Source organism: Gasterosteus aculeatus, chromosome 15 (assembly GCF_964276395.1).
Source record: "Gasterosteus aculeatus chromosome 15, fGasAcu3.hap1.1, whole genome shotgun sequence".
Taxonomy (NCBI): domain Eukaryota; kingdom Metazoa; phylum Chordata; class Actinopteri; order Perciformes; family Gasterosteidae; genus Gasterosteus; species Gasterosteus aculeatus.
This window is the reverse complement of record NC_135703.1, coordinates 1832680-1847456: the sequence shown is the minus strand read 5'-3', so window position 1 is coordinate 1847456 and position 14777 is coordinate 1832680. Positions and strand designations below refer to the sequence as shown.

Below are 14777 nucleotides of genomic sequence, written 5' to 3'. Positions count from 1 at the left end.
CGCTGGTGAAAACACTCGGCCCGCTCCGGGTCGCCACATTTTCCGACGCAGGTGATGCTGAGTGTTCCACTCTGAAAAGCCTCTTTGTTGACATCATCCACCCCCCCCCCCCCACCACCTCCCCCAGAAGAGTTCGCTCCGTGTTTCCACTTAAGCGCGGAGGTCGTCCCTCTCGCCCCCCCCCCTGCAGAGGCCCGTCGATGGTTTTCTCTGTTCTCGCCTCCCGAGCAGCTCCTGAATCTGTCCAGTTCGTATCAGCATCCGGCCCACACCTGCTTCCGATTACGACGCGCCGCCCCCTCCCTCCCTCCCTCCCTCCCTCCCTCCCTCTCGCATGCCCTCGCTGCAGGGGGAGGAGAGAGGGCGATGTGGCGTTGGGGTTTTCGTCTGATTGAGTGAGGAGCGAACGGATGATATTTAAAGAGACGGCCGTTTGTTATCACACTGGAAATGTACCGGATAAGCGCTCGACCATCCGGCCTGAAAACATGACACCTAACTATTTATATCTCTAAGCCTCCTCACAGATTTAGATGTGTTGTAATGACATATCCTGACTCCCCCCCCTGTCCTCCCCCCTTCTCCCCCTTCACCAGTTGAGGCACCAGCAGTGGAGTCTGGTGATGGAGAGCGCCGTGCCGTCAGACCGGGGAAACTACACCTGCGTGGTGCAGAACAAGTATGGCGCCATCACCCACACCTACCAGCTGGATGTGTTAGGTAACGCCCCCCCCTCACCCCCCCTCTCTGTGTGAACAAGGAGAACATTAACATCAGTGAGAGCTGTTGGTGTGAAGTGTACTTTTTAAGCGTCTCCATTTCCTGCAGCATCCCTCCCACGCGTGACTCGTGCTAATGACCGCGTGCTCTCCCCCTCCCCTCCCCCCCCCCTCTCTCTCTCTCTCAGAGCGCTCCCCCCACAGGCCCATCCTCCAGGCCGGCCTGCCGGCCAATCAGACGGTGGAGGTGGGCAGCGACGTGGAGTTCCACTGTAAGGTCTACAGCGACGCCCAGCCGCACATCCAGTGGCTGAAACACACCGAGATCAACGGCAGCCGCGTGGACCACAACGGCCACCCCTTTGTCACCGTGCTGAAGGTGGGTGTCCCCCCCCCCCCGTCCCCCCACCGTCCCCCCCGAATGTCTCCCGGAGGTCTTCTTTAGCAGCACAGATTGATGAGCTCATGACGCCGTTATTACGCAAAAGGGCCGGCGCTCGTACGGCAGCATCGTGGACCCCGATGGCACCGCTGTCAATAGAAAATAGAAATCTCAATAAAACACATGCAGAAAGATAATAAAATTAAGGGATCGCTAAGAATGATAACAAATAAATGATAAGTAGAATGACATAAAAAAATAGGCACGCATCAGCTCTGTCGCTCTTTTTGAAAGGTATTCTATCATTTTGGAGCATACTTAATAAAATAAAATTCTTGTGCATATAATTGTGTATTAAATAAATAAAACATCGGTATAATATCTGATCCCCTGAACTTTAATTTTCTACTTTATGTTTGAATTTTCAAACAAATAACAAAAGTTTAAACGCTTTATTTTTCGAGAGATTTTAACAAAAAGTGGGCAGACAAAGAAAAGAAATAGAGACAGATAGAACAACAACAACGTCTGAGAAATGATACCGGGAGAAAAAAGAAAAGCAAAGTCCAACTGTCCATCACAAGGAGCAGCTCCTCGTCGCCTCCCCAGACAGCGCCGGTGCTCAAGAATAGAAAGTAGAAAGCATTCCTCGCCGAGGAGGACAACACCCTAAACCCACTGAGAGGCGTGTTTTTTTTTTTCTATTTTGGAGGGGGGGGGGGGGCGTTCAGGGCGAGGAAGACACCCATCAAAAAAAAAGGAGGCCTCTTGCTTTCTTATTTAAGCTCTCCCTGTTTCTTTTTTTCCTCCGAGAGGGAGAGCGAGGGAGTAAAACAAACATCTGGTTTGGGCTAAGTTAACTGCCGCGGTGGCGGCAACGCAGGCAGAGAGACGGGCTCCGTTTAACCGCCGCCGCCGTCAGATGTGCTGCGTCGCGTGGTTTGAGGAGGAGGAGGAGGAGGAGGAGGAGGAGAGCGGGAAGGGGCACCCAAAAAAAGCCATGGAAAAAATGAGTGGAGGAACACAGGGAAGGGCAAAGTCAGCAGGGAGAGAGAACGTGTGACAGAGCGGTTGGTAAAGATGGAGGGCGAGAGGCTTCGAGAGTACGTGGGGGAGGGAGGGGGGACAGAATGAGAGATGGAGGAGAGTGGCAGGACAAAGGAACAAAGGTAATCGCCGGTTCCTCGAGGTGACAGATTCGACCTTATCCAGCAATGAGTTGTAATGACATCATCCAGGTGTGACCTCCACAGCTGGCTCCTCTGACGCCTCCATTAAAACACTTTGTGAGCAGGCGGGTGGGGGGGGGGGGGCGGGGTGATCCTGTGATGAGCTTTATTCACTCAGGGAGCAAATAGACTGAGGATGCAGCGTCTATAAGGCGCCTTTTAGCTTAGCTTAGCTTAGCATGAAGACTAGAGACAGTGGAAACAAATCATCCTTTGATGTCAAACAACTCTTTTCAAATTGGCAAAGCGCCCTATTTTGTTATTATATTAATAATATATATTATATATATAATATTATTTATTAAACCAGAAGAAGCTGTTTGTTTTTCTCTTTGCACCAGAAGACGTGCGCTGCAGACGGAGCGCGACGCCTCCTCGTCCGATAGGAAACGTTTCCGCCTCCGTCGCAACGTCTGTAAAACGTCCAGAGAAACAAAGTAACGAGGTGCACGTCTGATAGAGGGGGAGGAGGAGGGGGGAGGAGGAGGGGGAGGCAGACCGCGGCTCCACGCGCTATTTTCAAATACCACATAATTGAAACAGTATTTTCTGAGATCGCTGTTCCTCCCCCTTCCTCCCCCCCTCCTCCCTCCTCTCGCCTCCCTCGTCCCACCACAGTTCATTCTGACGCTCTGCGACATCTCCTGTGTGGCATAAACTAGGAGTTAAATACAGCTGAGGAGGGTTGGGGGGGGGGGGTTGAGGTGTCACGCAAGATTTATTTCATTTTTGAGAAATGCCTGAATTGCTCTTTTGATGCCTGGAAAAACAGTTAACGCTGAAGCGCCTCACCCCGACGTGGGGGGGAGCCGAGCCCTGGATGTTCATTAAGAAACCGTATGAAACCGTAACGATACGTTTGCTCCTTTATGTGCTCGACCCGTTTAATTATTCATCTGCACACTTTCTCTGCCACGAGCGTGTTTGCGTGTGTTTACGCACGCGGCGAGCGCACTTTAAGATGATTGACGCGCTCTGGCGCCTTTGATCTACCAAAAGACTACAATGTACAGTGTGTGTGTTTGTGTGTGTGTGAGACGGTCTAATGCTGTTAATCTCAGTGTGCACTTTGTGTGTCCACGTGGATTAAAAACACTTCTAGACTGATGTCAAAGTACCGAGTTCTGCGAATGAAAGCGTTTGATATTCAGGCCTCACTGTGCCTCTCGATCTCCCCCCTGCAGAGTGTTGTCAGTAAACACACGGAGGCCCACAGTAGGTTGAAACTGTCCAACGTGACAGAGAGAAACGCCGGGAAGTACTGGTGTCGCGCCTCCAACTTTGTAGGCAGGTCGCAGAACGCTTTCTGGCTCGAGATACAGAAACCAGGTAAACCCGGAGCTCCACTGATCCTTTGTCTCCTCCTCTCTGCGGGGCTCCGCTCGGGTGTGGCTTTGGTTACTCACCGGCTTGCACGCACACACACACACACACACAGACACACACACACACACTCTCACTTTCTGCTACCGGTGGATGTTGTACCATTGTAACTTGAAGCGCCACTTTGTCTTCTTTTTAGATCAATAACAAACACAATATCACGCCTTTAATCACAGAGACAACCCCCCCCCCCCCCCACCCACCCACACACACACACACACACACACACACACACACACACACACAAAAGGCCACATTAGAAGACACAGCAGCCAAAGCGGTATTGATTCCCCCAGAAGAGCGTTCTCCAGTTGTATTAATGTGCTTTTATATGAGCGGGCGGGACGACCGGGTCAGGATGTCACTGTTCATTACTGAGGCCCGGGATGGAGAGCCCCCCCCCGTCCCATCTCCTATTCCTCACCGAGCCACATCAGACCCCCCCCCATCACACCCGTCATTAGTCAGAATACGGCGATGCTCTTTTCTCAGTAGTTTCAAGGTTATTCATAATATTACAAAGTATTAAAACAACTGAAAAACGGCGTCATTTGCAAAATTGCACATCAAGTCATTTTTCTCTTCTACTATTACTGAGCACTAAAAATTCTGTTTCCTTCAAATAATAGATACAATCTGACTGTAAATATAATTCAGGTGAATGGTATTTTCTAGTCATACTACCGTGTTTACGGTGGTTTGCTGTAGAATCAAGTTGACGGGGAACCTTTTCCCCTCGGAGACTCGGTGAGAGTGGAAGTGGATGAGGAGGCCTGGCAGAGCTCCTCGGGGGTCGGATGGAGCCGGCGGGCTTCTCTGCGGCGTGGTGGCGGTGCTGCTTTGGGTGCTTTCGGGTGTCCTCTTAAATCCTCACTCCTTCCCCACAGGGGGCATCTGGTGTTTCCTCTGAGGAGCTTTTCGGGGCTCACGATATCTCTCCCCTCTCTCCTTCTTTTCTCCTCCCCCCCCCTCCCCCTCATCCTCCACAGACGGCCGGCATTAACACCACAGATAAGGAGCTAGAGGTTCTCCTCTTGACCAATGTGTCTTTTGAGGATGCGGGCGAGTACACTTGTCTGGCTGGGAACTCTATCGGCATTGCTCACCACTCTGCCTGGCTGGAGGTGCTTCCAGGTATATTTCCCTTCTTCTCCGCGGGTCCGTTGGCCCCCGCCGGCCGTTTCCGTCTCCCAAAACTCTCGGCTGCCGCCGTACGTTTCTCTTTGCTCAGCAGCACGTCTTGAATGTCCGCCGTTAAACCCGATGACCCCAGATTGTTAATGTTGGCTCGCTTTAAGTGCACTGGTCATCTTCCCTTTTTAACGGGACGAACGTGCAATCGAGCCTTTTTTAATCACCGCAGATCCTCAGTTTAAACGTCTCGAGGCGACGGGGGCCAATCTGAAGACATCTTTGTGTAATGACGTCCCCGAGGGGCGTATTACAGGTGCAGCATGAAACCACGGGCGCATTTCTTTCTGCTGCTTTGACTCATAGACGTTACTGCACAGAAAACGTCCCCCTACAATCCGCTCAGGGGAAACGTGCTGCTGAGCAAAGCTTCTTTTCCAGGAAAATCACTGAAGGAAAAGTAATGTGTTCATCCTCACGTTTGTTGTGCTCGGCGTGTCGCCTCCTCGCCCCCCAAGCAGTGAGCCCGGAGAAGGAGGACTACTACGCCGACATCCTCATCTACGTGACGGGCTGCGTGCTCTTCATCCTCGCCGTGGTCATCGTCATGCTTTGCCGCATGAGGATGACGACGCAGAAGACGCTGCCCACGCCGCCCGTGCAGAAGCTGTCAAAGTTCCCCCTCAAGAGACAGGTAACAGAAAGTAGATACAAGATTCCCATGAGCGCCTTCTTCTTCTTCTTCTCTCGCTCTCTTTTTAGTTTTACCATTAAGTTCCATGTCGATGTGATAATTTGGCCTGAAGTCACGTTCATGGAATCAGAAGCTTCAGTTTTCTTTTTGCCTTGGAACAAAAATCGCTCCTCAGGGCGGTCCGGGTCCAAACAGAACGGGTCCCAAAGCGGTCCTTCACACCTAAATAGCAGTTACGCCCAAAACAAAGATTCCGATTTGATGTCTTAAATAAATAAGTGCGTCTGCTTAACCAGTAGCTCAAGTGGTAGGAACGAGGATTGTTACGCAGGGTTGTGCATGTCTGGTTTCTCTGTGAGAACTCTTCACCACTGAAGGGTTGAGCTCAAATGAAGCCTTTTTCATAAAAGACAACTATCAATTTAAAGTCTGTTCCTGGAAAAGTAACCAGAAAACATGTGGAACGGTTGTGGAAAAGCCGCCTTGTCAGGTTGTATTAAAGATGCTTTAATCTCCTGCACCTACATCTCTATTCTGCTTCAGACTGCTTCATGCTCATATGAGGTAATAACAAACATCATATTGCATTTTCCTGTAATCTTTGCCTCGTTTTTGTGAAGCTAATCTCCAGGTTCTCTTCTTTCTTTTTCATAACTCTGAGTAAATCCCTTACACCCCCCCGGCGTGTTCAATCAGATATTACTTTTCAGGCCTTTTTAAAAGCTTCACGGCCTTTTTTTCGCTCATTTTTCTGCGGTGGAAAGGTCGAGGCGGGTAAGTGGTCATGTTTGTCGGAAGGCCCGAGACAGGCGGGCAACAAACAGATCCATCAAGAGCGGCGCCGGAGCCGTCAGCCGGGCCAGACGAATGGTGGCGGGAAGCGGAGAGCCGGCGGGGCTCTTCGGGGACGGAGCTCGCTGATGGATGGAGGCCTCCGTCCACCCGCCTCGCCACGCTCCCGCACACCTCCGCTCCCGCCTCCATACGTCTCTGTTACCGCCTGCTTCCTCCTGTGCACAGCCCTACCCCCCCCCTGCTCCCCCCACGGCCCTCGGAGGTCGGTGCTGAGATGTTTGCAGTGCGTCGTGCCAGCGAGCGTTCGCTCATTCGCGCGATCCTCAAAGCGAGCGAGGTCACACCGAGGTTGAGATGGAAAGATTTAAGTCCAACACGATATTTGAGACATCTTCTGCACTTCATCGATTTCTGGGTTTCTGGCCTTGACAATTAAAATCAATTACGACGATGAGGTCAAAAGTGTAATGTGGCCATTAAATGAGATGCATTGGGTTTCTCCGTGAGTGGGAGTTACGTGTTTTAACATGAAGAAAGATACAAACATGTTTCCTCCTTTTTCCCCCCGTCTGCTCGTAAAGTCTCACATCGTCCTCCTTCAGAGTCTATAACAGTTTATTTCTGAACCCAAGCAGGTGTCCTTGGATTCCAACTCCTCCATGAACTCCAACACGCCGCTGGTCCGGATCGCCCGCCTGTCCTCCAGCGACGGGCCGATGCTGGCCAACGTCTCCGAGCTGGAGCTGCCCTCCGACCCCAAGTGGGAGTTTCCCCGGACACGGTGAGAAACGCTGTCACGGAACGAAAAAAACAAACATTCGCCATCGGCGCCCAAAACGCCCGTCAGAGGGAAAGCGCGCTGTGAAAACACGTCAGCCGTCGATGCGTCGAGGTCGCCGTGACACCTTTTTCGGCGTTCATGCCACTTGGCGATCAGACTGGCTCCGCGCTGTCGAGGCGTCCTCTGTGAACGCGTCCTCTGAGGCTGTTTCTTGTGCTTGCAGGCTGACTCTGGGTAAGCCTCTGGGCGAGGGCTGCTTCGGCCAGGTGGTGATGGCCGAGGCCATCGGCATCGACAAGGAGAAGCCCAACAAGCCTCTCGACGTGGCCGCGAAAATGCTCAAAGGTGAGGGCTCCGCCAACGGATGCACGACATACAAATACATACATGGATATATATGCATATATATATATATATGCATATATGTATATCCATGGTCACGACATCAACCCTCTCTTTTCTTTGTCCCAAGATGACGCCACGGACAAAGACTTGTCGGACTTGGTGTCGGAGATGGAGATGATGAAGATGATCGGGAAACACAAGAACATCATCAACCTGCTGGGGGCGTGCACGCAGGACGGTGAGGCGCCGGCTCCCGTCCCGCTCTGCGGCCCGGGGAACCCGCGTGCCGTGAGTGACGCTTTCGCTGTGTGTCGCAGGTCCCCTGTACGTGCTGGTGGAGTACGCCTCCAAAGGCAACCTGAGGGAGTACCTGCGGGCGCGGCGCCCACCGGGCATGGACTACTCCTTCGACACCTGTAAGATCCCCGACGAGCAGCTCACCTTCAAAGACCTGGTGTCCTGCGCCTACCAGGTGGCCCGAGGCATGGAGTACCTCGCCTCGCAGAAGGTCAGCTGACGTTGTCTGTGTGTGTGTGTGTGTGTGTGTGTGTGTGTGTGTGTGTGTTGACGTGCGCCTGAGGCCTCTGTTCTTCTTCCCTCAGTGTATCCACAGAGACCTGGCGGCCAGAAACGTCCTCGTGACGGAGGACAACATCATGAAGATCGCCGACTTCGGTCTCGCCAGAGATGTGCACAATATAGACTACTACAAAAAGACCACCAACGTGAGTCTCACCCCCCCCCCCACAGACCCACCTCGTCAGAACTTCTAAAAAGAGAAGCTGCTGTGAGAGCGATGGATTCTTCCAAAAATCCAATTATGTTGTTTTTATTTCATAGCAGAAACAAACGTTTGTCATTATGGATTTGATGTCCGAACAGGGCGAAGGTGCAGGATGATAACAATAAGCAAGGCATGAGATGACATTCGATCCACCGTCACACACTCACCTGTGGGGGGGGGGGGCATGTGGGCGGGACCTGTGGGGTGGGGGGGGCGGGGCTAGCCGAGGGTGAGGGTGTGATTCCAGCTCAGAGTGCTTCTGCTGACCCGGGCGTTTCCTCTGTTGTTGCAGGGTCGCCTGCCCGTGAAGTGGATGGCTCCGGAGGCTCTGTTCGACCGGGTCTACACACACCAGAGCGACGTGTGAGTTTGCCGCGAGCGCGCCCGTCGGGGCGCGGCCCGGGGAATCCGAGGGCGCCGCGACCCAACGCGTTAGCGTCAAATGCCCCGAGTGTGGGCGTGAGAATGCGGAATGGCGGCGTTCCCGACCCCTCCCCCCCTCCCCACCCCCCCGTCCAAATACCTCCCGCCCCGCGAGGCTGAGCTCCCCTGCGTGCCGCCGGCTCCGCATTCCTCGCCGCGTTTTGTTCTTTAATCTCCCAAAAGGGAGACAGAAAACACAAGTGAGCAAAAGACGAGACTGGATCCATCGCGGTTTATGAGCCTCGCCTCGATTGGCTGCAGAGTAGAGGCTGATAAGAGGGTCTTTACGGGGGGGGGGGGGGGGTTCAACCTGTGATGAGAAGAAAGCTGATTTTAGGAGCGAAGGTCAGTCTGCGTTGCGATAGTTTAACCCGCCTCTAAACTGCTCCTTTCACACCCCAATCCGCCCCCCCCCCCCCCCCCCCCCCCAAGCCAGACGCCGTGTCCCCAGCGCAGCCATCCAAGCCAAACACGGCGGCCCCTGTCAACACGGGCCGCCGTGTAATTACAGCAGACTGGGAACAAGCCGAGAGGAGAATCGGGTCCACTCTGTTATTTCAGCAGGTCTGGATTACAGAGTCGATCCTCCCGCCAAACCTCCTCCTCCCTTTATACAGTAGTCTGTTTGCTCTCACTCACCTCGGGGGGGGGACTCTGACCCCTGACCTCTGGTGGTTTTACTGAAAGGACTGAATGCAGGGGAACGCCGTGGAGGCTGTGAGAACGCTCAGCGAGACGTCTCTGTTTACGGCTTCACATATTTGTGCCGTCACATAATTACGTTTCCAACCGACGGCTTCTACAAATACATTTAGACTGGAACACGTAAACAATGGTGAAGATCAATATTTCCCAGCTGTGGACGTGCCGGTGTGTATTTATTGTGCGTGTGTGTGTGTGTGCAGGTGGTCCTACGGGGTGCTGCTGTGGGAGATCTTCACCCTGGGGGGCTCGCCGTACCCTGGGATCCCCGTAGAGGAACTCTTCAAGCTGCTGAAGGAGGGACATCGGATGGACAAACCTGCCAACTGCACCCATGAACTGTAGGCGTCCCTCATTGTCCCTTATTGTCCCCGGTAGTGACGTCGCATTGGTTGTGTATGTCTTATTTATGTGTATTTGATGAGCAAAGGTTTTCATTGGAGTCACCAGCTTAAAGGTGAAAAGCCCCAAATTCGATGCCAAATGAATCCATATTTATGTGGAACGTCAAAAAGTGGCTGAAAATCTTGTCTAATTGACTCCAAGATTTAAAATGCTTCACACAGTAGATGTTGCGAAGCTGACCCTCGGCGTGGCCGTTTCAGGTACATGATCATGAGGGAGTGCTGGCACGCCGTGCCGTCCCAGAGGCCGACCTTCAGGCAGCTGGTGGAAGATCACGACCGGGTCTTATCCATGACCTCCACCGACGTAAGTCTCGTCTTCTCACCCCACAAAGCCCAACGGAACGGCTTCGGGCCTCCGCAGTGTCAGTATGAGAAGCGTTACCACACGTGGAGTCTGACCTTTGACCCCTCCCCTGACAGGAGTACCTGGACCTGGCGGTGCCCTTCGAGCAGTACTCGCCCACCTGCCAGGACTCCAACAGCACCTGCTCCTCGGGGGACGACTCTGTGTTCGCCCACGACCCGCTGCCCGAGGAGCCCTGCCTCCCCAAGCCGGCCCCCAGCAACGGGGTGATCAGGACGAACTGAAGCTCGCCACGCGATGCTCCCACAGCGCTTCAGCTCCTCCGCTGAGATCCTCCTCCTCCTCCCCAAAAAACTCTTGAAACATTGAAGGATTTTTTTTTTGGTTGTTTTTGCCGTTGAACCATGTTCGCGTTCCTCTTTTCAAAAATGAAATTCTATTTTTGTACTCGGGCCAGTTTCCCTCTTTTTTTGTTTTGTTACGGACAATCTGTGTGGGTGAAACCATCCCGTGCCTCCGGGGACGAACGGAGGAGACGAGAGGCGCGGATGGGGGGGGGCGTCGGTCAGAGATGGAGTGGGCGGGGCCTCCGGCGATGATGAGGCACCGCGATGGACCGCCCCCCCGCGGGGAGGAGAACGCCATCGGCACGTTTTAGCATCCCGGGAAACAAAACCCTTTTTGATAATCATGGAACAAATGGCGGAGTTTCAGGGCCGTAATTAGTACAGTGTTTTTTATCTATCCAGAAAAGATTTATTGTAAATATATAAATGCAAATATGTATCATATTGCTGTTTACAGCCATGTACTTAAAAGACAAAAAATGACATTTTCTAAGATATTGTTTTAGGACGGAAGCATCGCAGTCTAGAAGATACTGTCATGAAAGTGTAAAACATTTAATCAGATTTATTTGAATTATTAACATGTATATTTGTAAAGATATTTATAGACTTAACACGTTGTTCTTAGTTCCAAAGCTCTAGTTTAGGATTCTTGTACTGTACGCAAAGACTTTTATTTTCAGTTGTTTTTTTTGTAACTTATTTTACAGCAGAACTGCCACGTTACTTTTCACGGACTCCTCTGGTTTTCGATCCACCCGTTTTTTGTTTGTTTTTACAAGTTTGAGAAAAAAGAAGTAGAATGTACGGCGGAGACGTTCGGGGCCTCTGAAGACGACCCGTCGAAGGGAAGCCCGGCGCTTTCCGCCGAGGTCGAATCCTGTTTTTTGGAAAAGTTGACGTTTGCAATAAAAAAAAAAAAAGCAACGACTGACTCTTGCTGGGCAAGAAGTAGATGTGCAGAGAGACGACGTGAGGACGCGCTGAGCGTCAACAACAACCGGCTGTGAAGCACAAAGGGCCTTCAGAGAACCTCAGCGGGACCCAGAACTTCAACCAACGGTTTAGTCCTTCATGGGAGGACGTTTTCCTCTGAAGGCTTTCGAACTTCGCATGCCGGTACGCAGAGGTCACGGGGTCGATGCTCACGAGCTGCTCGCCGTGTCAAACGCACTCGTCTCAGAGACGTAAGCTGTTAAATCCTTCTGCTGAGAAACCCGCCCGGAGGCTTGAGATGTTATTGCTGCTCCGTAGTGTTAATACTGAAATGAAGGCATGCTGCGACTTACTAGTCACACAGCAAAAAGTAAAGATATGTATCGTGTGTGTATATATATATATATATACATATATATATATATATATATACACACACACATCAGTTTGTTTAAAGCAGACTGTCTGGATCCTTTAGCTTAGTTTGCAAAAAAGTGCCAAATTAGTCTTAAAGTCTTTTTCAGAGTTCTCTGAACCCCAAAAAATGCAAATGTTTGTTGCACGTGCAGCAAAGGATCATGGGATTTGCCAAAAGGATAACTCCCCCCACAAAAAACAAAAGACTTGAAATTTATACAGCGTTTGTTTTTAGCAAAGTCACAGAAGGGGACGAGCTCGTTCTGGTGTGTGAGCTGCTTTTCAATCACCAGTCAGTTTTTGACACCCCCCCCACACACACACACACACACACACACACACCAATATTTAAAGTACTTAAAGGAGTCAACGTGGCATTGAGTTCTTTTGATACACTGGGAGATTTGTAGCACTACATTATTTATCTTTCCATCATCGAATGAACACCGAGCTGCCGTCATTTCCCTTTGCAGGCCCCCAATCTACCAAGTGCCTGCAATGATCAATGAGGGGATCAATTGATTCGTTTCCATCACGTTTTTTGAATGTATAATTGCAACAAAGACTTTTTTTTTTTTTTAAAGAAAGGAAGCAGTTGTCGCTCGCAGCGTCTACATCAACGATAGCCGAGGCGCTTTTTTTTTTTCCCCTGGAGTGAAGCAGTCGGACAAAAAGGCACTTGTGTGAAGGTTGAACGGCTCTAGTGAAAAGGCGTTTGATTTTATTTATTCTTCCATGCTGGGTAAGAGCTTTCCCTATGGTGAGAGCCTTTCTATTCACCGCACTCTGCTTTTCAGTGTTGTTTTCCATTAAAGAGGCCGAACATGACGCTGATGAGGACGATGTAAAGTGGTCATTTCACCCCCCCCCCCCCCTCACAAAGCAGATGTGTTTTTGTGTTTGTTTATGACAAAGCAACGCACATTTTATATGAAAACAGTTGAGGACACACAGAATGATGTCGTACATTCACAGGTACTTCTTAATGTGCCAGTTGCTCACATTTAAAGAAAAAGCAATACAGAAGCTTCTGGTGGCGTCCACCTGTCACATGACGGGTTGCTAGGAGACGGAGCGCGGGTCTCATTAACGAATCGAGACCTTTAACTTTGAGTTAAAGTCTGGAAGCAAAGCGTCTCCGGCTCGTCGGACGTGAAAAACAACAGATGCTTTGCAGAGTGAAGCTTTTCTTTTCTTTTCCATCACGCTGTTGTGACCCGACGACGTCGGTCCAGATTAATTTATAGTTTGAGATACGTTTTTACGAGTAGAGCTTCAGGCTGTGTGGGATATTTTACAAGAATCTCAGACGACATTATTTTCATACACAATATTTTTAATTTGCATTCCGCAGCAGGTTTTTCTTCAGTACGACAACATCGTGTTTGTGCTTTTGATTTTGATTTTGATTTTTTCCAATCCCGCATAATTTATTTTTCCTCTCTGCATTGTGGTTTCTAACATAGAAGGATGGAACTAACTTTGGCATTTTGTGATTTTTTTCGGTTTGTAACTCATAGCCTGTTTGTTGCATTGTCCCAGTTTTGATCACGATGACTCCTCTGTAACATTCCACCACAACAACCCCTCTGGGCCAATGTCTCCCCCCCTTTCTCTGTGCCTGACGAACCACGGTGTCAAGAAAGGTTTTCAATAAACATGTTATAATAGCGCTCGCTGTCATTGCCGTGTTTGTCACTGGGAACGTGCACGGAGAAGAAAAACAAAAAGCAAGTCCAGCAAATCCCAAGTTGGTGAGTTTGCGTAAACTGAGCGAAGGCCAAACACCACAAAGTCTGTTTGCACAGCGTCGCGCTTTTGTTTGGTCTGAACCCTTTTTGTGAGCCGGGGTTTTTTTTTCTTCTCCACAAACCAAAAGACACAGAAGAGACGCAGAAGAGACGCAGCAGCGTAAAAACAAAGCGCATGAATCGGGACGCGACCTGAAGTCCTGGTCCAGACTTTATGGAAGCCGGATCCACGCGATTAAAGGTGCAGAAGAACATTGGAAATAGCAACTTTTTAGGTCTTCATGATGAATTCTTAAAATAACTGTGACTAAGTCAGTTTATTAATTCAATAGCGTCCAGGTAAAGAGGGTCGAACGAAAGGCAACTGACTTTAAAACATTTTTTTTGTATTTTGATTTATTGAATTTATCCAAATTCCAACTATTGCGTTAATACATTAGTTAATACATAATAGAAACCAGAGAGATTCCTGTGTACGTGCATGAAGGACTCGGGGGGGGGGAGAAGTTAACTGATGTCGAGCCGTGAGTCTCAATCCAAGCAGGAGACTCGACTACACGACTCGTCTGAGCCGCCAGTTCCTGCTGCTTCTGTCACGCAGGGAACAAATTAGCCTCTCGTAGCATCTTAACTGCTCTTTAATGAAGGAAAGCCCCCCCTGCCCCCCCCCCCCCCCGTATTTGCTTGCTGAGGACAGTTCCCTCCCTCGCCGCCTCGCTGGCTGCAGCTCAGTAACCGGCTGGCGGTGGGGGGACGGGGGACGGGGGACGCGTGGGGGGGCCAAGCTGGACAGTTACGGAGGGGGAGAGAGGGGTCTGTGTATTCGGGCTGTTGGCCCTCGGCCCGTCCCAAGTGCGTCCTGAGGGGAACATCCTGCCCCTCGTCGGGACTTCCTCGGCCGGCTGAAGTGGCCCATTCACGGGGGGCTTGTGAGGGGGGGGGGGGGGGGGGGGGGCGCTTGTTTTCGCTGCTAAATGGATGTTTCTGTTTCAGAGGTGTTTGCGCTGGTGGAGGCTTTTCTTTCCTCCCTCCCTCTCCGTCCCAATCCGTCTTCTCCCCCCCCCCCCCTCCCCCCTCTTCAGGCCGCTGTGTGACCTTTGAACCCTCTCTCCAAGAGGAGGCGTTGCTCCACTCGGCCAATGAAGTGAGCGGAGCCACAATATTCCATAATGCAAAACAAGCCGTATTTATTCCAATGTGCAATAATAGACGGATAAAATAGGCAATAATAACACTTTTAAATAACC

The 14777-nt window shown here is 50.9% G+C and overlaps 1 protein-coding gene across 17 annotated transcripts in view; it reads left to right on the top strand.

The window, feature by feature from the left end:
* The window catches only part of fgfr3 (fibroblast growth factor receptor 3), a 41489-nt gene extending 28038 nt beyond the window's left edge, over nt 1-13451 (top strand). For 5 of the 17 annotated variants that reach the window (XM_078089302.1, XM_078089294.1, XM_078089310.1 and 2 more), the window contains 13 exons: nt 597-720; nt 908-1098; nt 4703-4847; nt 5363-5538; nt 6966-7114; nt 7338-7459; nt 7587-7697; nt 7777-7967; nt 8062-8184; nt 8536-8606; nt 9572-9709; nt 9974-10079; nt 10196-13451. In XM_078089302.1, the coding sequence (XP_077945428.1) occupies nt 597-720; nt 908-1098; nt 4703-4847; nt 5363-5538; nt 6966-7114; nt 7338-7459; nt 7587-7697; nt 7777-7967; nt 8062-8184; nt 8536-8606; nt 9572-9709; nt 9974-10079; nt 10196-10363 (1815 nt within the window). In that variant the 3' untranslated portion in view covers nt 10364-13451. Of the gene's footprint in view, nt 1-596; nt 721-907; nt 1099-3514; nt 3660-4702; nt 4848-5362; nt 5539-6965; nt 7115-7337; nt 7460-7586; nt 7698-7776; nt 7968-8061; nt 8185-8535; nt 8607-9571; nt 9710-9973; nt 10080-10195 lie in introns of all 17 variants that reach the window. The other 12 variants (XM_078089307.1, XM_078089301.1, XM_078089304.1 and 9 more) reach the window with 7 other exon arrangements.
* The last annotated feature ends 1326 nt before the right edge of the window (nt 13452-14777 follow it).